This window comes from Anolis carolinensis, chromosome 2, assembly GCF_035594765.1.
Source record: "Anolis carolinensis isolate JA03-04 chromosome 2, rAnoCar3.1.pri, whole genome shotgun sequence".
Lineage (NCBI taxonomy): Eukaryota > Metazoa > Chordata > Lepidosauria > Squamata > Dactyloidae > Anolis > Anolis carolinensis.
This window is the reverse complement of record NC_085842.1, coordinates 314,264,681-314,292,542: the sequence shown is the minus strand read 5'-3', so window position 1 is coordinate 314,292,542 and position 27,862 is coordinate 314,264,681. Positions and strand designations below refer to the sequence as shown.

At 40.2% G+C, this 27,862-nt stretch overlaps 1 protein-coding gene across 3 annotated transcripts in view; it reads left to right on the top strand.

The window, feature by feature from the left end:
• The first annotated feature begins 3,327 nt into the window (after positions 1–3,327).
• The window catches only part of slc14a1 (solute carrier family 14 member 1 (Kidd blood group)), a 34,890-nt gene continuing 10,355 nt past the window's right edge, over positions 3,328–27,862 (top strand). For 2 of the 3 annotated variants that reach the window (XM_008103600.3, XM_003214514.4), the window contains exons 1-7: positions 3,329–3,440; positions 8,107–8,285; positions 10,848–10,995; positions 13,900–14,089; positions 15,964–16,092; positions 19,416–19,608; positions 26,804–26,951. In XM_008103600.3, coding sequence (XP_008101807.2) covers positions 3,344–3,440; positions 8,107–8,285; positions 10,848–10,995; positions 13,900–14,089; positions 15,964–16,092; positions 19,416–19,608; positions 26,804–26,951 — 1,084 coding nt within the window. In that variant the 5' untranslated portion in view covers positions 3,329–3,343. Of the gene's footprint in view, positions 3,441–8,106; positions 8,286–10,847; positions 10,996–13,899; positions 14,090–15,963; positions 16,093–19,415; positions 19,609–26,803; positions 26,952–27,862 lie in introns of all 3 variants that reach the window. The other variant, XM_008103610.3, reaches the window with a different exon arrangement.

Below are 27,862 nucleotides of genomic sequence, written 5' to 3'. Positions count from 1 at the left end.
GTCAGCAAGTTCAGCAGCCCAGCAGTTTAATCCGCTGCACCACCGGGGGCTCCTGTAGCTATATTTTCCAATTTTTAGACATAGATTTCAGATTTCTGCAATTCCAAGGTTTCCCCCTTTTTTAATTAAAAGGAAGAAATTGATATGGGCGGAGGCAACACTTTCCTTTGTGATAGCTCAGAATGCAGAGGATTACTGTAGAAATTGACAGAAATACATTGTATGTAATGGGGTTAAATATATTATCCGTTTTCCTTATAAATGGACCAGAATGAAATGCTATAATAAAGAAGGCAATTCCCTTCACTTTCCCGCCCCCTCCCCATGGGATGAATTTCCTAAGATCTGCTGAACAATGACTATCATAATCAAACCCTAAATAGAGGATGGCAATTTGGGGCACTACCTTGAACTACAGTAGGTTCTCCATATGTTCATTGTGACTGATGTCGCCTAGCCACATATGTCCCTGATTTCATCGATGAAAAATGTTTGTTCTCACCGCAACATTTTGTGGATGAATGGTCATAGAGAATCCTTTTCTGTCTGAAGTTGTGTTCTGTGCCCTATGAAAGGGGACAACTATTTTTTCTTCCGCAGCTGTACAAGAGCAACTAGATGGCACAAGGTCACATTTCTCCAGCCAATTTACAACTAGGTGGCAAAGCTATACCCTGGTGCCATCTGACTTTTATTGTGCAGCAATGAGGAAAGCAGGCATCTCCATTCCAGACTATTTTGGGATAGCAAAGGCTGCTCCTTCCCCTTGCAAAACAGTAGCTATATGATAAAAAGGTGCAGCTCATGATACTACATTCTACTTTTCCCTAGCTGGGGGAAAGGTGTTGCAAAAGGAGCTATCCAACACCTCCTTGTGCAACATACAGAAAAATGATTATTTGGGAAACTCTGCAGTAAGAACAGCCAAAAACATATTGTCCTGACCACCACCTGCTCTGGCTGATCTGACTAGTAATATGGGTCCCAAATCTTGATCCAGAATGTTTCCAGGTGAGGCCTGGGATTAAACCAGAGACCTTTTGCCAAGGAAACATGGGCTATTCAGTTCTTTGATTCCCATGTGGCTTTACCATTGAATAAATGCACTTTTTCCTCCATGAGACCTCTTGCTTAGCATTCTAACTTTATTCAGCTTGAAAGAACCATGAGTTTAGTCTGGCTCAGAGCAAGTCCTTCAAGTAATCTGAACTACTCACTTAAAGGGTCCTTACACCTTTGGCTGAATTGCATTGTGAGTACCTGTGTGCCTGTATCACATTTAAAATGTGTTTATTTCAGGCATATGAAATTGCAAGGGGAGGGAAGGGATTTCTGTAACCACTTGGTCACTTGCAGACCGAAAGGTCCCAGGTTCAATTCCCAGGAGCGGAGTAAACGCCCGCTGTTAGCTCCAGCTCCTGCCAACCTAGCAGTTCGAAAACATGCAAATATGAATAGATCAATAGGTACCACTCCAGCGGGAAGGTAACGGCACTCCATGCAGTCATGCCGGCCACATGACCTTGGAGATGTCTACGGACAACGCCGGCTCTTCGGCTTAGAAATGGAGATGAGCACCAACCCCCAGAGTCAGACATGACTGGACTTAACGTCAGGGGAAACCTTTACCTTTACCTTTACCTTGGTCACATAAAAACACACACACAAAAGAGTCTATATTGACATTGTGAACTTCCAACCAACTTCCGTGCTGTGTCCTTTCTATTAATATGTTATTCCCAGTTTTAGTTTCGCTTCCCTATATTCATCCAATATTCCGCAACGATTAGTATTTTGTGTCTCTTTTTATACTATTATTGTTTTCTTTTCATTCTTCAAATAATCTATGAGGGGCTGCCAATCTGTACTTCCTTTCGGCAGCCCTTGTCGTTTTGTTATTAAGTAGGTTAAATTATCCATATTCCTTTTCTCCATTACTTTCGTCAACCAATGGTCAATCTCTGGTATTTCTTCTTGTCTCCAGCTTCTCACATAAGTGATCCTTGCCGCTGTCGCTAAATATCTTAGTAACATTTCATTATTTGCTTCCAATTTCTCTCTCTCTCTCTCTCTCTCTCTCACTCTCTCTCTCTTTGGGTTTTTTTCCTTTCTTTTTACTCTTATTACAGTAGAATCTCACTTATCCAAGCTTCGCTTATCCGTTTCTGGATTATCCAAGCCATTTTTGTAGTCAATGTTTTCAATATATGGTGATATTTTGGTGCTAAATTTGTAAATACAGTAATCGCAACATAACATTACTGCGTATTGAACTGCTTTTTCTGTCAAATTTGTTGTAAAACATGATGTTTTGGTGCTTAATTTGTAAAATCATAACCTAATTTGATGTTTAATAGGCTTTTCCTTAATCCCTCCTTATTATCCAAAATATTCACTTATCCAAGCTTCTGCCAGCCCGTTTAGCTTGGATAAGTGAGACTCTACTGTACCACTTTTTATTATTTTATTCTATCTATATATATAAAAGAGTGATGGCATCAGGGCAGCGGACAAAAGAACAAAACTACAGGCCCCCCAACCTATGTTGTTTGACAAAATGGGATGTTTGACAAAACAACCCATCATCCATGGCTCTAGGTTGATAGAACAAAAAGAAAAGAAAAATAAAGTCCTAATTAGAGGGAGAGGAATAATTGCTTTTATCCAATTGCTGCCAGTTAGAAGGTTACGCTCCTCCAACTTGGTCTCCTAGCAACCCAATAAAAAATAATAAAAAACACTAAAAATAATGAAAAACACTAAAAAATTAATACAATAAAATACTATAATAACAGAAAATAACTAAAAATAATACAAGAAAATAATGAAATATAATAAATAAAAAGATAACTTACAATAAAAATAATTTAAAAATACAAATAATGTCAAATAAAAATTACACAACAATTTTTAACCAATGCCACCACCACTTTGCCACAGCAACATGTGGCCGGGCACAGCTAGTATATAGATAGATAGATAATATTTTTTTTCTTTTTTAGGGTGGAATATTTCTCTAGTATAACTATCTTTTCTATCCCTTTCTTATACAAATTTTGTTCTCACTCTTTCGCTGTATAAAACTACTGAAACTTTAATTTAAAAATTAAAAAAAGAAAGTAACAAGTTGCAGATAACCTATTGCTTCCAAGTTCTGGTCTGGAACCTTTGAATAAACAGATAACCCATGTACAAAAAAAAAAAACACAAAAGAACAAGGCAACATTTTCTTTTCCCAATAATCTTGGGAAACCTGGGTGTAGGTATCTTATGGGAGGGAGCCAGCCTGCCACAATGACTTATTCTACGCTCCAAGTTGTTATGGACTATATAAAGTGGTGTAATGAGTGTGCTCTTCCACTATCAGTCTCTCTGCACACTCCTAGCAAGCGATAAACTTGGCAGAACAGACAGGCTTGTTGGCTGGACAGCAGCTCAAGGTAAGAGGAGCTGGCTTTTCCTTGCTTTTTTAGAATGCAGAATTGTAGTTTAATTCTAGGATATCCTCCTTAGTATTCCTTTAGCTCTTCAGTTCTGCTCCTTGCCATTGAATTTCTGCCAAAGTTCTTGCAAAAGTATCCAGAAGCAAAGACAGACTGAGGCAAATCTAGGAGCACACATTGAGCTTGAACTAAGTGGGCTTCCCATGTAAATTTGTGCAAAAGACCCCTGGACAGAGACAAGAACGATCATCAGGTGGTTATGTTATCTCCCCAATGAAGTCTGTCTGATTAAGGATTTCATTTTTACAGAGGGCTTTACCTCTGAGTAAATACACTCCAGGTTCTGCTCTCCAGCTCACATCCCTGTCTCGCTTATTGCTTCTTAATGGGGCTAAGGAAAAACAACTGGTGGAAAGAGATAAGAGGCAGAAAGAGGAGAGGAAGTGCTTTAAAGTTGAGATAAGTCTTTGGAACCTGAAGGGTTTTGTGGTCCGGTTCATGCTGAATCCTTAGCAGAGCACATTCTGGGTTTTAAAGGAATTGCTTTGTTTCCTTCTTTTTAAAAAATAAATCTACTTCATAGTAACAGATTTAAGTGGATTCAACCCAGCAGGAGAAATCGTTTATACGATTTGCTAAGACATAAGATGCTCTACATTTTTTCCCTTGCTGTAACTGTTTAGCAGCATTACCAGTTTTATTAGATTTCGGCATAACAATGCTAGTTGAATGAGGGGATATTGCTACGAGTTGGGGAAAGAACAGCCTGTAATTCACTTGTGACTTTTGTGGGTGGCTATAAATCCCCCAAAGCCCCCTCCAAACTGCTATTGACACAAACAACCCAAAATAAAATAAATTTTTTATTGCACAGAGGTAAACATACCTTTCCCTAAAAATCTACGACATGGTTAAGAACAGCAGATCCATGAATAGTGTAATTCATGCCAAGGTGTCTAAGTAACGGTTTCCCAGGAGCCAACAATTCAATAAGGAATTCAGTTGCGTACTGAGCAACTTACTTCTCATCTCTGTCTAGAGACAGCAAAATTTCATTTCATCCCACCCTTTTTAATGAGTTTAACTGAATGTGCAAATTCTTCCATATTTCACATGAAAGGAACTTGAAAGTTTTTTTAATGAATGCATAAGAATAAAATGGGCTGAGCAGATCCATCCACGGCTAGGGCTTGGCATGTTTTGTTCTTCAAAATGGTCAGTTTCAATCTCTGTGCATTCATCCTCTTTAATGTAAAATTGCCAACTTTTCTCAGAGTCACCTCATCATTAACCCTTATGTAGCACAATATGATTCTCTTTGCAACAAGGAATTCTGGCAACGAGTGGATTGGAGAGATGGCAAATGAAAGACATTTTCATTTCAGCTTTATGTCAATAAGAATTCACCCCCACCCCCACCTAAAAGCTGCAAACTTCATATTTTGGATGAGAAGAATCTAAGTATTTCAAAAAATCAAATATGGGGAAAAGCGTAATAGACAACTTTACCCATCCTAGCTATTAGGAATCTTGAGACCTGGGATTGTCCTCACATGGCAAGGTAGCTTCTTTTTCTTCCTACTGCCACTGCTGCATTCACTGGTACAGGTCATGTCTCTAATCTCGAGCCAGTCTGGAGCATTATGTTTTGACTGTGGTGGCAGCCACACACATACTGGGCTGAATGCTTTGCCACACTGGTGTCAAGCTAGTCTAACCAGACCAAGGCCAAATCAGCCCTCCTGTTATTCCCTTGTATAGCATCCACCTCCTTCTTACAAGCGCCTCATTCTGATCTCAGCAGAATGAGACTTGTTATGACTTGTTTTTATGGTTTGATTATTGGTTTCATTGGTTTCTTGTCTTGTTTTATTATTCTATTCGGGCTTGGCCCCATGTAAGCCGCCCCGAGTCCCTTCGGGGAGATGGGGCGGGGTATAAGAATAAAATTATTATTATAAATTATTATAACTGCAATGGCCAGGTGTTCGCAGAGAGATCTATGGCTGGTGATGAGTGATGACGGCCACCCAGGAATGACCAATCCCCGTGTCTGCACTTATCAATGCAAGGACTAGAATAGAAAAACTTTATTGTCATTGTATATTGTACAATGAGATTAAATGTTTTCCCCAGCACACATCATAAAAACAACACACCCATCACGCCTCACTCCAACCATCACCACATAGCCCCCAATGCCATATCAATGTGAAAGCATGGAGTTCAATGTAGTCACAGCTCTTGAATAAAAGCTATTTGTCGATCATCATCATCATCAACAACAACAACAACAACAACAACAACAACAACAGGTTGTTGTATGTTTTCCAGGCTGTATGGCCATGTTCCAGAAGTATTCTCTCCTGACATTTCGCCCACATCCAAGGCAGGCATCCTCAGAGGTTGTGAGGTGAGGATGCCTGCCATAGATGTGGGCGAAACGTCAGGAGAGAATACTTCTAGGACATGGCCATACATCCCAGAAAACATACAACAACCTTGTGATCCTGGCCATGAAAGCCTTCGACAACACATTGAACAACAACATTTATTACGGTCCATACACCCATCAGAAAACGAACAGTCATTTCACATCTGTTTGTCCTTATCTTTGTCATCCTGTTTGTCTGCCAGATGGCAAAAATTCAAAAAAAGCATATGCTGGGTGAGATGGATCCCCAAGAATACTCTGAGCTTTCTTAAGGCTGTGGTACCTATAAAGTTTTTCCAAAGAGGGGAGAAAGAGGGCAACCAATGATTCTCTGTACAGAAGTGGTGCCCCTTCGGAGTGCCTTCCTATCTGCCACTGTACAGTTACCAAACCATGTGCAGGTGCAGTAGGTTAGGACATTCTCTATAGCACAGCGGTAGAAAGTCACAGCAGTTTTCCATTCAGTTGTTGGTTCCTTAGAAGTCTCAGTTAGTACAATCACTGCCATATGAGTTCCCCAGATCAGATCCTCCTTAACAGTGACACCCAGGAACTTAAAACTGACCACCCGCTCCACTTGGTCACTATTTATGACCAAGGACTGGATTTCTGGTTTGTTCTTTCTGTAGTCTACTATGAGCTCCTTGGTCTTTATTGATGTTAAGAACCAGATTATTGTCTCTGCACCACGATAGCAGCTGATCCATCTCATCCTGATAGGAAGACTCATCCCCTTCAGAGATAAGCTCCACCAGAAGGGTGTTGGCAGTGATGAAGGCATGGACAATAGATCAGGCCAAAATGGACCCAGTCCAGCTGCCCAGATGGTCGCAAAGCCTGAGGATACTCTTGAGCTTCCTACAAATATCACCCGGCTTTACTTAGTGAAGAGCAAAGTTGAGTTAAGGTCAAAAAACTCTGCTTACTTGTCAAAAGTCAGAACGACTACCAGCACCAGGTTTTATTACTGTAGACCAGCCCATAATTACACCAATGGAGTATAACAAAGGGAGTCTAGCATCATTCTTCAAATGCAAGCTTCACATCACATGGGGTAGGTCTTCCATGCCATAAAATAGATAGGTCCCACACCCTTGTTGAATTTCTACCTACTTACCCATTTTTATGATTTTTATAAGGTTTACTTACCCCCAAAATAATCAAGATGTTTATAAACAAAAGGCCAAAAAGGGTTGAATGACCTGGCCTCCTCACCCTGTTGTTTTATCACACATACGGGTGTTTTCCACCCTTATGTGTGTTTCCACTTCTTTTTTGCATGATTCTTCGTCACTGGAAATGAGACATTGCTTTTTCCATCAGGGAACTCTTTTGCACAGTGGAGTTGCAATACTCTGAAGGCACGTTATGTGACATTACTTATTCCTATACAATCCTAGGGTTTGTATCTTGTTGAGATACTAGGACTTTCTGGTTGAGAATACTTAACACTTTGTGAAAGTACACAATTCATTATTTCATAGGGTACAATCACAGCAGCTAATATGCTATGAAAGTTATTTAATTGTGTAGTGATACAGCACACAGTTACAAGAGGCAATTTAGGATGCGCCTACACTGTATAATTAATGCAGTTTGACACCACTTTAACTGCTATGGATCACTGCTATGGAATAATCAGAGTTGCTCTTCTACCAAGATGTTTAGCTTTCTCTGACAAAGAGTGCTGGTGCCTCATCAAAATGCAACTCCCATGCTTCCATAACATTGAGCCATGGAAGTTAAAGTGGTGTCAAACTGCATTAACCCTGCAGTGTAGATGTACTTTGAAGAGTATTGCAGTCATCATGTGCTAACACTTAACATCCCAATCTGCAGTGCCTCAGAAGCTCTATATCTGGGATGCTACCAGGCTGAGAAGGAATGTTTTCAAAGTAACATAAACAATGAATCCCCAAGAGTTATGTCCACCCTACAATTTTGTAACTGCTGAACAAGATGACAGCTGATGGTTTTTAATGTTAAACAATGTAAGAGGGACCTGCAGGCTATTTCAGAGATACATTTAATTAGTCTAATGCACCACACAGAGACCACGGGCATTGATGGCAATTCTCCCAGAGATTGACCTGGAGATACCCAACCCTGTCGTCATCCAAAGAAAGCACAGCTGACCAAATGTCTGTAAAATAATAAAATATTTGCCAGGGCAGAGAGACCACATTCTGACTTCCTTCTCCCTGCACTTTGTCACACATGTAATGCTAGGAAAGATGGATGGATGTCCTCTCACCGACATTCCAGGGCCTTCCACCAGCCCAGCCCCATCCGATACATCATCAGGTGGACACAAGCCTCATGACTCTGAATTTAAGAGCCATCGGTGGTCAGCATGCACCCAAGATCCCTCTCAAAGCATGCCACTCTTGAAGAGGCCGGAAGCCCAGGTAGGCATACTTTGGACATGGCCTCCATCTAGAGCTGAGGTTCAAGGGCCACCTTGGTGGTCAAGTGGCTGAATTATTGCCCATCATATCATGAAAAAAAAACTTCAGAAAAGCTCTACTGGATCACACTATTGACCCATCTTATCCAGCAGTCTGTAGTTAGATGTTCATGGAAAGTCAGCAAGCTAGGCTTGAGAACAAGATGCCCTCCCCATTTCTGTTCTCCACCAACTGGTATTGAGAAGTATACCAGCTTTGAATCAGGAGATGACATGTAGCTCAGTTGACTCCAATCCATGTACTCCTTATAGATGACATGAAGCAGATGCCTACAAGGAAAGGGAATTTTAATTTATGGCACCAAAGTCATAATTCTATGTCCAATGCCCACATGGCACATTCGTTATGGTGTCTAGATGATGGCTTTTGACTTCCTTGGCATTGGTGTCAATATTACTTTAGGGTTATATGTACTTCCATTGAATTCCTTCCAGGTGGCACATCACAGATGACTACAAAGGAGAGGGTTTCTTTTAGTATATATAATATTTTAGTATATATGATCATAGCTTTCTTGCTTGTGTTTATATCTGTGCTATCTGTGATCATAGCTTTCTTGCTTGTTTATATACAGGATGTCCATCCATAAAAATGTATACACCTTTTAATAGCTAAAAGTGGCTATGTTGACCATTTGAAAGTTAAATAAAAATATTTATATTGAAGGATATGTGTTATGATAATGACTTAATCAGAGTTACAAATTACCATCTTAAATTACAATTTTATGTAAGACATTCAAGTTGTTGTCCTTGCTCGCATTGTTGAAGCACAGAGTTGCAAATCTCACTTAAAGTTTCTAATTTTGTGACACTTCTCTACTTTTAATCCTGTTAAAAATGTTTACGTATTTTAAGGGAAATTGCAAAAAAAAGTCTAGTATTATAAATTGTCATTTTGAGGGACAGACTGTATATGTATGTATACACATCCACACACATATAGATATCTGCCCAGTAAACTGCATATCAAGCATTCTAAGCTCCAAATTACACCAACAGTGCAAAAAATAAATTAAAACCAAATAAAGCTTACCATGAGCTAAATATGGTCAAATTGAACCAATGGAATTTAGATAAAAGCTGACTTAGCAAATTACCATTAGGTTCACAGAAGAACTAGGGGTTTACTAATGTTCTTCCCATTGGCCGTTCACATACAGAATAGATAAATATGATATAGAAATGCAACAATATAAAAATACTATTTTAAATACTAGGCATATAGATCTTACATATTAAAATTCAACACAATTAAATTAAATTCAATGCAATATAAGCAATAAGAGTAAAATTTAGATAAGAGCATCGTCATAGCAATCAATTGCTATTTCAGTAATTCATTTTGCCAAAATTTTCATTGCTGCCAGGAGCAAAGGAGAAAAAAGAAACCTTGAGAATTACCATGGAATTGGCATCACATAGGAAATAGAATTTTTTTCTGAAACATTATTGGAACATTGATAAAATATAATAGAATCTGAATCTTGGTTCTGAACACAATGAGCAGGAGAATGAACAGGGTGGCAAATCCTCCATTTATGTGGCTCCACAAATAAACTAGAGTCAGAAGGGTATATCTGCTATTAATCATAGCTGCCAGCATGGTTTGAAGGCAAAGAGCTGTAAAAGCTAGATCAAGTTTTGGAAATGTGAGCTTTGCCATGTCAACAGCCCTCTGATGGTCAAATTTATAGAATCTATATACCATTCAGAAAAAAAATGAGTTACTAATAGCCTGTCTATCCAGTTGTGCACCAGGGTTAAAATGCACTCACAAAGTTTCCTTTTTGAGTTCAAGACAGAAAAAGGTCACTTGGAGAAGGATGTGATTGAAGCAATATTTGTTAATAATAATAATAATAACAACAACAACAACAACAACAACAACAACAACTCAGGGCGGCTAACATGGGGCACAGCCCAAAAGAGAGACAAAGTATAAACAGTTTAAAACACATGGCAAAAATTAAGAACAAAGATACAGCAGTGAAATAAAAGATCAATTAAAAATATTGCATATAATAAGACATAAAAAACCAAGCAAATGAAGTAATCCTGAACTCCATAAGTCAAGGCTAATAGAAAGGAGGATGCAGATTCACAAGTATGAGAAAAATTAACTTAAAATGCAACACACAAGGTACTTACGTACATACATAGGTATATAGACAATAATAGCTATGGCAGTCTCCATGAAGGAGAATAAGGACATTGTGACCATAAATAAATTTCCAGGGGCTACTTTTCTTAGTCTGTTGCTTTACAAACAAAGGCTCCTTTGGCAGCTTTAAAAGCTAGCATGTTTTGCCAACTTTTATTTGGCAAAAACTTTTTTTGGACATTATTCCATCAGCATCTCATGAAGGGGGCTGGAATCCACCAAGTGTGTTTTTGCCAAGTAAAACTTGCAAGTCTTTCAGCTTTCCCAAGACTATTTGTTGATGATCATCTAGTTGGTGAATAGATGTGAGATGCTAAGACGCCACTGCTTTTGTGCCAGGTGGATCCCAAGCTGGTGATGGAAATGGAAGCCACCAAAGAAAAGACCGACAAAACGCAAAGCGAGACAGCGGGAGGCTGGGACCAGATAAGCAAAGCTCTGAGTTACGTCACTGGTGACATGAAGGCCTTTGGAGACTGGCTGAAAGGTAATCCCACATATGAGAAACCTCTGTCGAGGCATTTGGAGAGGGACTCTTTGCTTATCTATGAAGCAAAAGTAGACCTTTGGCTCCTTGATCACTTTCTGGGTGAAATTCCCAGTGACATCAATTCACATGTATATATTGCAGTATGAAAGGGTGTGGAATGCTGGCAGAATTTGGAAAGCTTTAATTTTGGACTACAGCTCTGGCAGACGTTGTCCATAGAGTCATCCTGGAGAATTTCTAGAGATGTGTTTGGGTTAAAAAATAGTGTTTTTTATTAATGGTTTCCCACTTTTGTGGTCATCCTGTGTCTCTGACACCAACAAAAGTGGAGACCCTTCTGTAACTTCTCTTTATAGCAGGGACTAGACTAGATGGCCCTTGCAATCCATTCCTCTTCTAGTATTGTATATGGCTGTACTTCTTTGGCCATTGAACAATAGGTGCTGTAGTTCATGTTTGTGCAAAGGGAGTTCCACAAGTATAACAATTTTGTGTGAAGTTGCACAGTCTTGGATGGTGCATAATGATCCCTCTGTGCCTTCAGTGTATTGTTTGATTCACTGGGGTTGGAAAGTCAGCCGTTGTGTGTCCCTGGTTGCACGACACTTGCATTTCATTAGTATCCTGAAAAAGGGAGGTGTTGGGCAACCACCACTTCATTATATGCAGATGTTCACTACACAAACGCAATGTAGGATCTCAGCCTGTAAGGCATTACCATAACTTTGAATTATGTCATAATCTGGAATTATAGTACTATAATTCCACTTCAACTGTCATGGCACCACTCTATGGAACTGTGGGATTTGCCAAAGTCTTAGAGAGCTCCAAAGGCTCAACAAACTACAAACTCCTCCATAGGATGCTCCCATGGCAGTTAAAGAGGAATCACAGAGCTACCGTTGTGTAGTGTGAAAAGGCCTTGGACACAATTTTTGAAATGCTATGCAGCTTAATCTGTATCTCAAAAATGAGTCTGCTTTCATTAATAGATTTCATAAACATATTAAAGCCAACATGGTGTAGTGGTCTGATTGTTGGATTGGGGCTCTGGGAAACCAGTTTCAAATCCACACTTAGCCATGGAAGCTCACCATGTGATCTTGAGTAAGTCATGTACTCTGAGATCCCTTCCACACTACTCTATATCCCAGGATCTGATTCGAGATTATCTGGCAGTGTAGACTCATATAATCCAGTTTAAAACAGATAATCTAGAATCACATTCTGGGATATAGGGCAGTGTGGATCCACCCTGAGCCCCAGAAGAAGGCAATGAACATATCTTGTCGAGAAAACTCTGTGACCTTAGGATTGCATTAAGTTGGAAATGACTTGAAGGCACATAACAATGACAATAAACATATCACAAGATATTCATTCCTGAGGGATTTTTTTCTTGTGTCCACTCTGTCCCAGTTCCAAAGTATGTATTTATCTTGCCTGAATTCCAGTGCTCAGTTTAAAAGATACACAAGGAGAGGGGAAATGTGTATTTTGCAATCCCATCACAAGCTGGCTGGGAAATGCTCACGCCATCTGCCATCTTAGATGTAAGCAACATAAATAAGCTTCTCTCGTCTTCGTTTTTTTCAAGCATGAACTCTACCAGCGGTAGTTGCACTCCTCAATCAACCTGCCAAATGCACAATGTTTTTACAAACAACAATAAATGTGTGTCATATTTTACAACCCCCTGTCGGTGCTAAGAGCCCTGCCAGATGTTGCTGCAGATACAGAGAGACTGGCAAGTGTCCCAGGCCATAAAATTTCAGGCAACAGAAACAAAGTCCTACTGGAATTGGCAAAGGGTTAAATGACATGCCATGTTGGGGTGTTGTTGGAAGTTACATATTTTCACCATGCAAAAAAATTAAAGTACATGATGCCAGTGCAAAAAGATGATTTAGTACATTTCCTGACTCCTAAATACAGAGAGATAAATTTAGATGTGGAAGTGGGTGGGGAGAGTTAAAAAAACACCTAGCCAAGCACAAATGGCTGGATTCAGGTGTGTATCCATATACACAATTATAACAATTTGATATCTACTGTTATTATATTATTTTTTACCTCAACTTTTTCCATGATTATGACTCAGCCCAGTAGCTAAAATTCATAACATACAAAAGTTAAAAATTTATTTCGGATTCCACATGACCAAATCGGAATGTATCTACACTGTAGAATTAATACAGTTTGACCGCACTTTAACTGCTATGGCTCAATGCTACAGAAGCTGTAGTCTTACAAGGCCTTTAGCCTTCTCTGCCCAAAAGTGCTGGTGCCTAACCAAACTACATTTCCTAAGATCCATCACATTGAGGCATAGCAATTACAATGATATCTTTTTCCATGATTATGACTCAGCCCAGTAGCTAAAATTCATAACATACAAAAGTTAAAAATTTATTTCGGATTCCACATGACCAAATCGGAATGTATCTACACTGTAGAATTAATACAGTTTGACCGCACTTTAACTGCTATGGCTCAATGCTACAGAAGCTGTAGTCTTACAAGGCCTTTAGCCTTCTCTGCCCAAAAGTGCTGGTGCCTAACCAAACTACATTTCCTAAGATCCATCACATTGAGGCATAGCAATTACAATGATATCAAACTGATCATTTTGACCATTTTTACTAGAACTTACACTTTTTTTTTTTAGCCAATATGGCCCATGGTTGGGGGATTCTGGAAGTGGCAGTTCAAAAAGTATTTTTCCCAGGCGCTCACCAGTCTAGGTACTGATGAGACTTAACAACTTGAAATTTCAGCAAGAATGGATGCATTGTGTCCCTTCCAGCCATGTACAGAGTATGGTGCATATGTTTGCAATATTCATATGTGGAGAAACCATCTTAGCTTGCATGTCTTGATTCCTCTGTGGATATCTTTCAGATAAGCCTGTGTTGTTCCAGTTCACTGACTGGATACTGCGTGGGGTGTCTCAGGTGATGTTTGTCAGCAATCCACTCAGTGGCCTGATCATGTTGGCTGGGTTTCTGGTCCAGAGCCCTTGGATGACCCTCACATGTTGCATTGGTGTCATTGTCTCAACTCTAACAGCACTTATTCTATGCCAAGAGAGGTAGGTGTGGCTTTTACTTGAATTTCTTTGACCCTTCCCTTCTTTAACTAGCTTGACATGTAAAAAAAACAAGGAACCATGCTGTCAATCTCAACAAGAGTGTGAATGTTTTCTACTTGCTAGTCAACTTATGGTGGCCCCATGAACTTCATAGGGTTCTCCTAGGACAATGGTTCTCAACCTGTAGGTCCTCAGATATTTTGGCCCACAACTTCCAGAAATCCCAGCGAGTTTACCAGCTGTTAGGATTTCTGGGAGTTTATTTATTTATTTACAGTATTTATATTCCGCCCTTCTCACCCCGAAGGGGACTCAGGGCGAATCACATTACATACATATAGGGCAAACATTCAATGCCCATAAACACATCAAACCGAGACAGAGACAGACAGACAGACGCAGAGGCAATTTAACCTTCTCCTGAGGGGATATTTGATTCTGACCACAGGGGAGAGCAGCTGCTTCATCATCCACTCTGATGGCACTTCCTCACTTCCTCATTCCAATGTTGTAAATTAGTTAAACTTGCCTCCCCACTTTTTTTTATAAGTGGTACCTTATTTCCTACTTGATAGATGCAACTATCTTTCGGGTTGCTAGGTCAGCAATGAGCAGGGGCTATATTTTATTTTTAATTGACGGGTGCTCACCCCGCCACGGGCTGGCCTCGAACTCATGACCTCATGGTCAGAGTGATTTATTGCAGCAGCTGCTTACCAGCCTGTGCCACAGCCTGGCCAAAACATCTGGGGAACCTCAGGTTGAGAACCACTGTCCTAGGCATAGGTTGAGTTTGCTTGTGAAATTTAGCCTACTGCACCTGGTATTCATTGGTATTCATTCAAGCATTGACCAAGCTGACTCTTGTTAGCTTCCAGAATCAGATGGGATATGGTGCCTTTAGGATACTTAGTTCTTCATTTAGAGACCAATGCAGTAAATGGGATCCCCCCACATGAGATTCAATACAAATGTTTTCATTGGGGCTAACCAATTATTATGCTGGCCAACACAAATTTTGGTGCCCCGAATGTTAGATCTCTTTCTGGGTATATTTGGCTGGCTGATTTGGCCAGTTTTCCCCTATCAGCTCTAGTTTTTGAGATACAGAACATAGGACACATACCAGTCTTCAGTTGCTCGCCCATAGAAAATCATGATAACCATATCTAAGAAACAAGAACTGATGTGGTCTACCCAATGGAATTTTCTGAATCATTGCCCCAAATAACCCAGGAACATGCCTAAAAACTAAGACACCAAGAAAAAAGTATTGTTGAGCTGTGTCATCAATTAAAGATAGAGACAATATATTGCAATAATAGAATTGTTTTATAGAATTATTTTAAATTCTGAAACTCTGGGGAGGAAAAGCTAAAAGTAAAATACAAAACAAATGGTTTTTGTCATGTCATTATAGCATAGAGGGTATTCATTCATTTTAATAGTTCATCACAACCATCTGGAGGACAGCATGTTGTTGAACATAAAAGAGGTTGCTTTTCAAGAAAAGCATCTGAAAATACCTGCTGACCTCCTTCCCAAAACACTGTAAGATTTATTTTCTGTAAGGCACTTTATCGTTGGGGGAAAAATGTAGGTAGGAGCCAAGAAAAAATCAACAAAACTTTTTCAACAGATTACAGAGCTGCCAAAACAAGCCAAGCACTTGCAATGAATCAAGCTGCATTTCTTAATTAGAAAAGCATCCAACTAATGTGAAATGTAATATAAAACAGATTTGTTATACACTATAACCAATTCAAAACAAGATTATAAGAGAGTGGTTGGTAATAAATAAAGCCTCTAAGTGTTACAAAAGTAACATCCCACACTCATGTAAGCATTTTGAGCTGTTTCTCATCCTGATGCAGGTCGGCTATTGCGGCAGGACTCTATGGCTACAACGGGGTCTTGGTCGGGATGCTAATGGCTGTCTTCTCAGACAACGGCGAATATTATTGGTGGCTTTTGCTTCCTGTGGCTCTTGTGTCCATGACATGGTGAGTCCAGCAGTATTGAACTTTTAATGTACCATCTCTATCCCAACATTGCAGAATTAGAAAATACGAGGGTTGAATGAAAAGTAATGCCTCCACCTTCCTTACTTGGGTTTGGATGGGAATATTTTAATAAATTAAACACAGAAATAATCCTTAGAATGTGCTTTTTAACTACCCACTATTTACTTTTCCACATAATTACCAGACAATTGGATACATTTTTGCCAACAATTAACAAGTTTTCTGAAGCCGTCACGGAAGAAGATGACCCTCTGTCTCCGCAACCAGCATCTCACAGTACCCATCGTGCACAAATCTTCCGATAGCCAAGCAAAGCAATAATGTGAACCACACATTCTTGTGAAATGCCAATTATGCTTGAAATTTCTCTCTGAGTGTATACGACAATCGTCCTGAATTAATCTGTCAAGCTTTTGGTTGTGAAACTCAGTGGTTGCTGTCACAGGACATCCAACTCTTTGTCTGTTACGCTAGTCAGATGTTCCCACCTCAACATCTTTAAACTTACTGGCCCAGTGATGCACAGGACTCACATCAACACAATCACCATAAACAGCTTGCATTCTCTGATGAATCTCTTTTGGGGTGACACCTTCTGTTGTCAAGAATTCAGTGACTGCACGTTGCTTAAGTCACATTGACCAACCGTCTGCACAGGGTTCCATACTTTGTACTTTAACAACACAACTGTTCAATGCTAAGGCTTCCTGCCAAATGAAACTGTAGAGGAGAGTCTACTGAACAAGCCAGTATCTGCCGCATACCAGTACTGCCATGTGCTGAGGAGTTACGAAGGTGGAGGCATTACTTTTCATTCAACCCTCATAAATATAAAATATTGTATAATAGTACAAAAAGAGGCAAACCCATGAAATAGATAACACTATTAAATTAATTGAAAACATTTTTAAATACAGTATGTACAAAGTCAAATACCATTCATTTAATCGCATCTTCTCTAGGGTTCCAGACAGAGTTCTTTACTAGTCTTTGCTGGAGATGGTTGATAGTCCATGGTGATGTCCTCACTAAGAATTGATAAGGTCCCAAACCTGTTTAGCTTACAAAATCAGTGGCATGCATGAATCTTGCACCCCTTGCTATCTGCTCAACCTTTAAAGAAGAGTCTCACTGAGGGCATATCTACACTTCTCACTTAATGTGGACTGAAAACATCTCGAAAACATGATAGTTTAATGACACACAACACCAATGGACACGGGAATGTGCTTTAGAGGTCTTAAAAGGGTATGAGAAAAATACTCCCAAATAGAATCCATAATGCGCATCAGTGCATATTGGTATAAACCACATTATATGGCAAAACCAGTTAACGGATGGGAGCTCAGGTGATCTATACATGTCTATTATGGAAAGGGGAGTTGGGGAGTAAAATCCCAATCCTCTACTGCCGTAAAGCCATGGATACTATAGATCATGGAACCAGGCCTAAGCCAACTTCTCCAGTGAATATAAATACTGCCCAATACTCAGAAAAGTTTCTGAGCTTGACATGTGATGAGAGCCATGGTCAAATAGCTTCCTCCTCTGCCACTTTCATCCCACATTACATGGCCAGTGTTGATGTACCACAAGAGACAATGACAGATATGCATCAACCAGCAAGCTTCAAGGCCAAGTAAGAATTTCAACTGATCTCCCATATCAAGGTTGGGCAGCTCCATGGATGGCAGAAACCAATTTCTTTCCCCTGACCCTATCTCCACTGTAGAATGCATGCAGTTTGACTCCACTTTAACTGTTGGGGCTAAATGCTATGGAAGCTTGGGATTTGTAGTTTGGTGAGGCACCAGGACTCTTTTGCAGAGAAGATGAAAAATCTGTTAAAACTTCAACTCCCAAGATTCCATAGCATTAAGACCTGTCAGTCAAAGTGATGTCAACTTATTAATTCTACAGTGTAGGCGCACTCCAGGTTGGTCATGTGAAATCTGATCTGTATGGATCTTTGGATGTTGAGAATTTCTAGGCCTTTTCAAACAAGGTGTCTCACCAAACTACAAATCCCAAGATTCCATAGCATTCAGCCTTGGCAGTTCAAGTGATGTCAAACTGGATTAATTCTGCTATTTGTAGTAGTCAGGTGTTGTGTGGGGCTTTTATGTGTTTTCACACATTTGGAGAATTTTTTGCACAATTTTCAGACACAAATTGCTTGAAAATTTCATCACTTTTAAAAAAATGGGATGGGGGTCTTTAGGGTTCTGGTGTAGCTGAAAAAATGGGGTCTACAGTTTACATATGACCCTCAAGCCTCCTTTTGATTTGTGTGCTATGCCACGCCACACCTGCTTAAACAACTAAGCATTCTCTTTTTCCTTGTTTTATTTTCCTGTAAGATTATTTGCATTGACGTGGATCTGCAAAGGGCTTTGAACTTGTTTGCTTTCTCTTCGTTTTAAATCTGTATATATGTGTATTGTTTTCTCCTGACAATGCACGCATGAAAAGTCACGTCGAAACACATTTACAACATGATGTTTGTTTTACCACGGGCTATGTGCGCTACTGTAATGATCATCCTTTGTTATGATAAATGAGAGGTGTAGTCACCATGCCAAAAGTAAAATAAAATGTTATATGGATCTCCTAAGACCATAAAGGTGCTCTCTTTTGGCTGAATGGCTAGTGTTTCTTCAGCTGCAACAACCATCACTTTGTTATCATTTTCTCTTACCTCTCTTTATAAAGGAACCATGGTTGCAAGGTCTTCCTTGGAGTTTTCTCAAGATTAAGGGATTGTGTGCAAATGGAACGTAACCAAAGTTTGGAAATAATACATTGTAGTAATTACCATTGCTTGCAATAAGTTATCAAGGCAGGGAAAATCGTCAGGGTTTTGAAAAATGCAATTGGAATCCACAATAATACTGTGGTGTTACATTTTTGTGAGTGGACTTTCATCTGCAGAAATAAGAACAGTAATGTCCATATTGAGTAGAGTATATAGCAAAGCCAGTAAAATAACTGACACTCAATGGGACCGATGCATAGAATGCGATTTGCATCACATCGGTCCCAATGCAATGCACATAGGTCCTATGCATATCACATTGGCCCTGTTCCACATTTTTAAAAAGTTAACTGTCTTGATTGCTACTAGCAGAACCTAGGATTGTTGTTTGAAGACATTGAATTCTGCTAGAAATCCCTTGACTTTTCACAGGAACTACAAGAGCCAGAATTCCCTGGGATTGGGAATGACGATTATGCAAGTCCATGCATCTGGTAGTGATGAGAAGACATTTCACTTACCCATAACTTCTCTTCTTCTTTTCCAGCCCACTTTTCACAAGCGCTTTGGCTTCTGTCTTCAGCAAATGGGACCTGCCAGTGTTCACTTTGCCTTTCAACTTGGCTCTGAGCCTCTTCATAGCTGCCGCTGGACACTACAACCTCTACTTCCCCACACAGCTTATCCAGCCCATAAACTCAGTACCCAACATCACTTGGTCAGAGGTCCAGGTTTCTTTGGTAAGGAAATTTTAAACATATACATATATAAAACATGGGCATTTAAGGTCAAGGAGAGTGAGTGGGGATGCTAGATGAGAGGGAATAATTCAAATTGAAACAAAACACTATAGGGCCAACATTGTGCAAGAATCATTGCATTGTGGCTACCAGATCAGGAGTATCCAGACCCTGAGGTCATACATTTTCAGATGCTGTAATGTTGCGGAATTTCATTTGGACATGGGTGAAGAAAGCAGACTGACAGCAGAAGTTGTCTTCAAGATAGTTTACTTTTGGCCAAGAGCAGGTGACAATGTTAGCTAATTCCCAGAAAACACAATGCCACACCTTGCCTGTAGTGGCTTTCCAATTTATACAATTTTACAGAAGCATGTGTAGAAAGCTAACTGCCAATGGAATTTGCTGACTATTATAATCCTTTTGGACATGCGTAGTTGCCTTATAACTTATATAACTTATTACTCGTCACATCAGGTGAAGTGTCCATAGTTTACTCTATGTATGCACTATCCTCAGGTGACATGTTCATAGTTCATCCCACGTGTGCATCATCCAGCAGCCACATCATTACTGCAGTTTGCATGACCTTATATTGTGAGCAAAGAGCAAATGTCAAGCAGAACATATCCTGTCAATACTTTCATGGAAAAACAAGATTTTTGAGTAAGGGTCATCTAGGTAAGGGATTTTTAGGGTTTTTAAATAAAATATTCAAGAGCTGCTCCATTAGTAAAATGTCCCAGTTTCTCTCATCTCCTTCAGTGGCTGTAATATGATGATGATTTTATTCCTTTTATTTCTCTTTGTGACTTGAGGTGGGTTCCAACATCACTAAAAACACATAATAATCTAAAACAGTCTATAAAATACACATATTAAAACTTATTTCTACAAAAACAAAGTAAAATACACAGAACAAAGATTAAACATAAGACACAAGATTAAAATTCATCCTTAAAACTGGCTAAGTAGGTCTGCCAGAAGAGACAGATCTTCAAATGTGTTTTAAATTCCAGCAGTTCATTTGGCTATCGAATCTGTTCCGGCAGGTCATTCCACAGTCTTGGGGCGGCTGATGAAAAGGTCCTCTGGGTGATGGTCACCAGTCAGGTTTTTGCGGGCTGGAGTAGCCACCCCCCAAAGGATCTCAGTGTTGGGCTTTAAAGGTCAAAACCTGTTCCAACCCAAGGCAGCGCGAGCACTCGAAAATCAGTCCGGAGCCAATATAACACACATTGAAGCAGAATATATATATCTATGTGCATTTAAGGTGGAAAGTCAGAGTAAGAAATAGTCCATCATATATAGTCTATTGCAATTCAGAAAGAGTTTATCAATGTCCAATTTGTAATCCACAAGTGAAGCTCGATAGCTTCCTTTAAAAATCAAAGTTTGTCCATGAAGCAACAGCAGAAACAAAGCACTGCAAATCCGCTTGAAAAGTCCCGTAGCAAAGTCAAGGAAGCAAGTTAAACAAAGCAGAGTCAATCTCGATTCAGGAACAAGGAAGTCATGGTAACAAGGCAAGGTCTACTCGGGAGTCGCGGCTCAGCGCGGCTCTCCTGAAACTGGAAACTCGGCACCGATTCAGAAGACAAGGCAAGGAGCTGGAAACTGGAACCTCTTCCGAGGAAAGGCAAAGTTGACACCGCAATCAGCATAGAGTGAGGTGTACTTTTAACAGAATCCCAAGTCTGCAAGAATTAGGGAGTGCAGGACCCACAAAGTTCTCATGGGAAATTTAATCATTATCCAATTTGAGAGCGAGTCTTTGACTTCTTTGTTTCCTGCTTCTATCTTTTGTAACAAAATCTCTCCGATTAAAAGTTCCATTCTCCCCCACGTCTGTACCATCTGGTATGGGTAACACTGGAGAGACTTTGGAATGTTCGTCAATTAGCGGATCCTGTGATTTTACAATATCCGGCACCTGCAAGGCTATGGGGCCTGGAACTGAAGCAGGAATGCCCTCGAAATCCATCGCCTCATCTGTTTCTAACTCTAACTCTTGATGAAACCTGGGCCATGATGGCTGAGCCACAACAAAACCAATACTTTGTACTTTGGCAGGAAACAATTGGCAGCTAGTGACTTTAATATAGGTATAATATGCTCACTTTTGGATGTTCCCATAACCAATCTAGCTGTCATATTTTGAACCAGTTGGAATTTCCGAACTTGGTACAGGGGTAGTCCAATGTAAAGTGCATTGCAGAACTCCAACCTTGAGGTTACCAGTGTGCGCACTACCATATTTCGGTCCTCCAAATATAGGAAGGGGCGCAGCTAGTAGATCATTTGAAGCTGATAGTGAGCACTCCTGACCATTGCATCTACCTGGACTGAAATTTGAAGAGGCAGATCCAGGAGCCCTTCTCCCAAGCTGTGAACACAGTCTTTCAGGGAGAGTGTAACCCAGGCATGGGGAAAATGTTTTGCTTTGGGGTCATATAGCGGACCCGGCTGGAAGGGCTGGTCCAGGAGGGAGGATGGCTGGACACACGCTAGATAGAATGGGCCCTGGAAGGGGTGGGAAAAGGAGGGGGCAGAGTAGGGCTCAGGTCATCCTCAGGTTGATCTCCCAGCATAAGGATGGGGCTACTCAGCAGCTGCCGCGATCCTCCTCCGCCGATTCTCAGGCTGTTCTCTAGGCATTATGCTGAGAGAAGGGTGAGACAGGTTGTGGCTAAGAGTGCTCTAGAGGGCTTTTTGGCCTAAGGATATGGCAGGCCACAGTGTCCTTAGGCCAAGAGGACAGGAAAAATGAAGAGGGCCTGAGGAAAGAGCCCAGGAAGCCGCATCCGGCCCCCAGGCCTTAGTTTGCCCATGCCTGGTGTAACCCAATCCAGAACTGGTTGACATACCTCCAACCGCAGATTAGGATCCTTGATGGCAAGCACCTCTGTTATGTCTGGATTCAGTTTCAATTTGTTTTTCCTTATCCAGCTCATTACCTCCAGGCATTCATTCAGAGAAGACATGCTTTCCTTAGTTGAGGCTGTTTTTGAAGGCATGGAGAAATACATTTGGATGTCATCAGAATAATGATAACACTGCTCCCCATGTCTCCAGATGATTCCTCCCAGCACTTTCATGAAAATATTAAAAAGCATTGGGGATAGAATGAGAGGTCCAAGGAGAGTAGTAGTAGTTCCCAAACTTTGGTCCTCCAGGTGTTTTGGACCTCCGCTTCCAGAATTCCTGACCATTGGACAAGCTGTCTGGGGCTTCTGGAAGCTGAAATCCAAAAAAACTATAAGACCAAAGTTTGGATATCATTGCATGGAAAACTTTTAAATGCAACCTTTGTATTTAACACACATAATTAAAATATGAAAACAAGCCCAAAAAAAAGCATCAATATAAGAAAGTTTCTAAAATAGAGGCAAAGTTCTGGCATTAAAAAATCAATTCACATACATAACTTCAATTACACTCTGGCCCACAAAATGATGGTTGTTTGTTTTTCATGACAACTCTACAGTCATTCAGCACGACAATGTTAGAAATCTGCCTTCCAAATTTTATTGGGAATTTTATTGCCATCATACTGATGTATACAATTGGAATTACCATGCGTTATAACCATCTGGTTGGGCTTAATTGATGTGTTATAACACCTAAATGATCCTTCCAACACTAAATTCTGAATTTCAGAGACTTTGCTCTCTTGCCTGGAGAATTAAAAGAAAAAAATGACTGGGCTACTGTGGGGGAAATGTAGACAACAACACAGCTGGGTATCCCAAATCGATCTTGTTGGAGCTATAAGAAGAGTGTAGCAACAACTATCAACTTGGCCAGTTGTAAAAAGAGATAAGTTGGGGGCAGATGAGATTATTAGTGACTACTAGCCACAATGGCTATTTACGACCTCCAAGGAATAAATTTCTCATTGCCAGTTGAAGGAGAACCAATCAAAAAGGAGATATTGAATTCATACCCTACATTTGGACCTTCCAGCAGCCTCTTGTTCACCATTTGAATGCTAGGCTTATGGAGATCATTGGTCTGATCCACCACAACTCTTCTTATGCTCTCCAGGATACTATTCCAAGAGAGCCAGCATAGTGTAGTGGTTTGAATGTTGGACTAGAACACTGGGAGACCAGAGTTTGAATATCTGCTTAGTCATGAAAATCCTGGTGAGGATGTAGGAGTGTATTATTGTAGTCTAAATCCTCGCTTGATGTCTTTGTGATGGTGGTGGGACCAAGAGAATGCCCTCACCTGAAGATTTTAAAATTTGAACAAGTTCATTTGCAGCCTTTGAAATGGTCTGGTCCCAAGCCATGTAAGGCTTTATAGGTCATAATTAACCCATTGAATTCTTCCTAAAAACACTGTGGTAGAGTCAACATAGTGCAGTGGCTTGAGGATTGATCTAAGACTCAAGACCAGTGGTCAAATCCCTGCTCAGCCATGAAATCCTACAGAATGTCCTTGGGCAAGTCACTGTCTCTCAGCCTTGGGAAGGCAAGAGCAAGTTTCTTCTGAATAAATTGTGCCAGGATCATGGGAGAAGGCCCACTCTAGTGTTGTACAGAATGGGCCTTGAACATCGAGGGATTTTGATATCTCCAAAACCAAACCCCATTGTATAGCAAAGGCCCATTGTACATAACAACGAGAAGGATCTTTATAACTCTGATTTTTAAAACTCTTTCCATTCAAATTACAATTTTAAAGCTGCCTTTCCCTGTCTGTCTTGAATGCAAGGAGTGGAAGATATGGTAAACAAGACTTACTTTGTGGCTATTTTTGTTCAAATAGCAGCTCTCTATTGTGCGACAGGGCCAACATTCACACTGCACATCCGGATCTTGAAATATTAATTCCATGCTACCTTTCTTTCCATACCGGGATAGAAGTTTACAAAAGACACCATAAAATAAATAGATATAAATAAATTGCCATAGGAGCTAGTTTCACCATCACATTATTTTTCTTCCCTTAGCTCTCTCCATTGCTTGCCCAGATAGCAGTCCTGAAATATCTAGAATATGCAAGGAATGTGCTTTTAAGACCCAAATTCTCATAAAACAGGCACTACGCTGTTGACGTGACTGCTGCCATGCCCCTTGTACTCAGCGGAAAATTACATCTTAGACCTTGAGCTGTAAGTGGGTTTTAGAATTAAGACCAGGCATCTCTCAGTTTCCACAGGGAGTGGTATTTATGTGAGATTAATGGGTTATTAGAAATATTTTTATTCTTATCTCCACAAGAGACTTCAAAAGTGAATGCCAGCGTGCTTTGGAAGAACATTCCCCAGTGACTTAGCCAAAAGCGGTAATGAGTTTTCGGCTGTCATGCTGAAACAGACCCATTGCACTGGGCTTCTAATTCAATTTAAATAGGAGGCCTTTGTTTCAGCCGCCAGCTCATCATGGTTCAGAGGGAGAATGTTAGCTGCTTGACACTAGCTGGTTGTTTGAAAGAATGGAAAGGCACATGCCAATACGGGAGGGTTGAGAGTTCAGCGAACAAAAGCTCAGTTTATAACCTCACTGAGATAGACACGGCTTCAATTGATGGAGAAAAGACATGGATGCCCATCACCTGCCCAATGCAGATCAGCGAGGACTTAATATCCATTACTCCACATGTAATAGAGGTACAATGCATACAAGTCACACACACTTCCACATCTTTAGGATGGGGAAGATTTAACTGAATGAGATGCCTTCACCAAATACTCCCCACAACAATGCATTCCCATCTAGAGTACATGCTTAGAGCTTATTCAGATGAAGCCCTTGGTTTTGCTGGCATGTAGCACAAGCACATGGTGTTATTTTCATTGCTATAGTTCTGATTTTGCCATATTTTCTAGTATTTTAAGTACAATATTGTAATATGGTCTGGTACAGGAGGAGGTCCATGGGTGACATCAACCCAAGTGGATTGATACACTCAAGATGACTACATTTCCTTCCTTTTGTTAGAAATAGACACTGTATTATTTGGAGGTAGAGATATGAGGTTGGGTTCTGACTACAGAGAGCTTTAGACAGAAAAACCCTCTGTACCCTGTTTCCCCGAAAATAAGACATCCCCTGAAAATAAGACCTAGTAGAGGTTTTGCTGAATTGCTAAATATAAGGCCTCCCCCCAAAAGTAAGACCTAGCAAAGTTTTTGTTTGGAAGTATGCCTGCTGAACAGAACACCAGAGCATGCAGGATCGGTAAATGTACGTACCATAGATTGTTGTACATGGAAATAATGGTAGTAACAATAAATTCTTGACAGGATTCAGTTTGTCTGGTTATGCTGGTTTGTGATGACAACTACTGTACAGTATATAAATGTTCATTTTTTGGTCAACAATAAATATGAATTGTTCTTCATGGAAAAATAAGACCTAGCACATCTTTGGGAGCAAAAATTAATATAAGACACTGCCTTATTTTCGGGGAAACATGATAGAAATATGAGGTTGAGTTAAAGCTATCTCCAAAGGCAAAGCCTATAATAAACATGTTTTTTATTACAGTAGAGTCTCACTTATCCAAGCTAAATGGGCCAGCAGAAGCTTGGATAAGCGAATATCTTGGATAATAAGGAGGGATTAAGGAAAAGCCTATTAAACATCAAATTACATTATGATTTTACAAATTAAGCACCAAACCTTCATGTTATACAACAAATTTGACAGAAAAAGTAGTTCAATATGCAGTAATGTTGTGTTGTAATTACTGTATTTACGAATTTAGCACCAAAATATCACGATATATTGAAAACATTGACTACGAAAATGGCTTGGATTATCCAGAGGCTTGGATAACTGAGGCTTGGATTAGTGGTCTTCCTTTCACGCTCCTCAAAAGAGTCTGACTCTCGAGGAGTCTTACGACCTTGTCTCCTAGTATCGGAGCCAGAAGGCTCAACCATAACAGAGACTCTACTGTACTTAAGACAGCCTTCCATGCATGTTGGAAACAAGGAGTCTCACTTCCCCTTAAAATTGCTCATCAATGAAGATTGCAATGTAAAAGCATGGGTTACTGAAGTAGCCCCCTCCCCAATCCAAAAGTCCTCAATGGCCATAACTTGTTCTACTAAAGCTATAAAAGCAGTCTTGCGTGATCATAGATGTTCAACAAATAATTCAAATTATCCCGTAGACAATGACATGGAAGCCTATACTATGCAGCTTTCACATTTTTCTTTTCAATGCTTGTTCCACAGCTTTTGCAGTCTGTCCCAGTAGGAGTTGGACAAGTTTATGGTTGCGACAACCCTTGGACTGGAGGCGTTATCATGGTGGCACTGTTCGTTTCCTCCCCTCTAATCTTCACCCATGCAGTGATCGGCTCAGCATTGGGGGTGCCTGCAGGTATGAAAGATCCCCTAGATCAATGGCTCTCAACCTGTGGGTCCCCAGGTGTTTTCACCTTTAACTCCCAGAAATGCTAACAGCTGGTAAACTGGCTGGGATTTCTGGGAGTTGTAGGCCAAAACTGTGAAAGCAGGGCAGAGGTGGGCGTTGCTCAATTAACCTCCCGCAACACCCTGATTCATTGGTGAGTCTGGTCCTCTCACCTTCTTCTCTCCAGTCAGACTGCTTAAGCTTCCAGCGAAAGCAGCACCGACTAAACGACACCACAATCGTAATTCTGCTGATCCCAGCAGTTCTAAGGCTTTATCATTTACATCTATATACAATTACAAAGCCCATCACTCATAGGACTCATGCTTTCCCCAGCTGGGTAAAGCATGCCCTCTCTCTTTGCCAAGCATCTGCAAATACAGAGGTGTTAGTGGTTGAATTTAACTATACATGCATTTTAAATTTTATAATTCTTGGTTTTATAGAGTCTAATTAGAGTTTTAATTGATGTGTCACTGTTTTTGTCAAGAGTCAGAAGCCAGTTAACAAACAAAACAGAGTTTATTCTGAAGATAAGCCAAAAAATAACATAAACACAGAAAGTTTCCTTGAAACACTTCACTTATCAGTGTTTCAAGAGTAGTTTGGACAAAAATAACTCAAAAACAAGCCACGCTATTTTCCCATGCTGGCATTCAATAAAAACTAAAAGACGCTTCAATTCAGCTTTGGAGAACAAATAGAGTTGACTGCAAGAAAATATGCAAAATAAACAAAGGCTTGAAACCATCCAGAAACTGCAGAGTATAACTGAAAGTGCAAAAGCCTCTTTTGGCTTCAAACCGTTTCTGAAAACAGACAACCGGCTCTGCGGATTTAAAGGGACAGTTCCCAAAAGAAAAACAGCAAACTGGCTT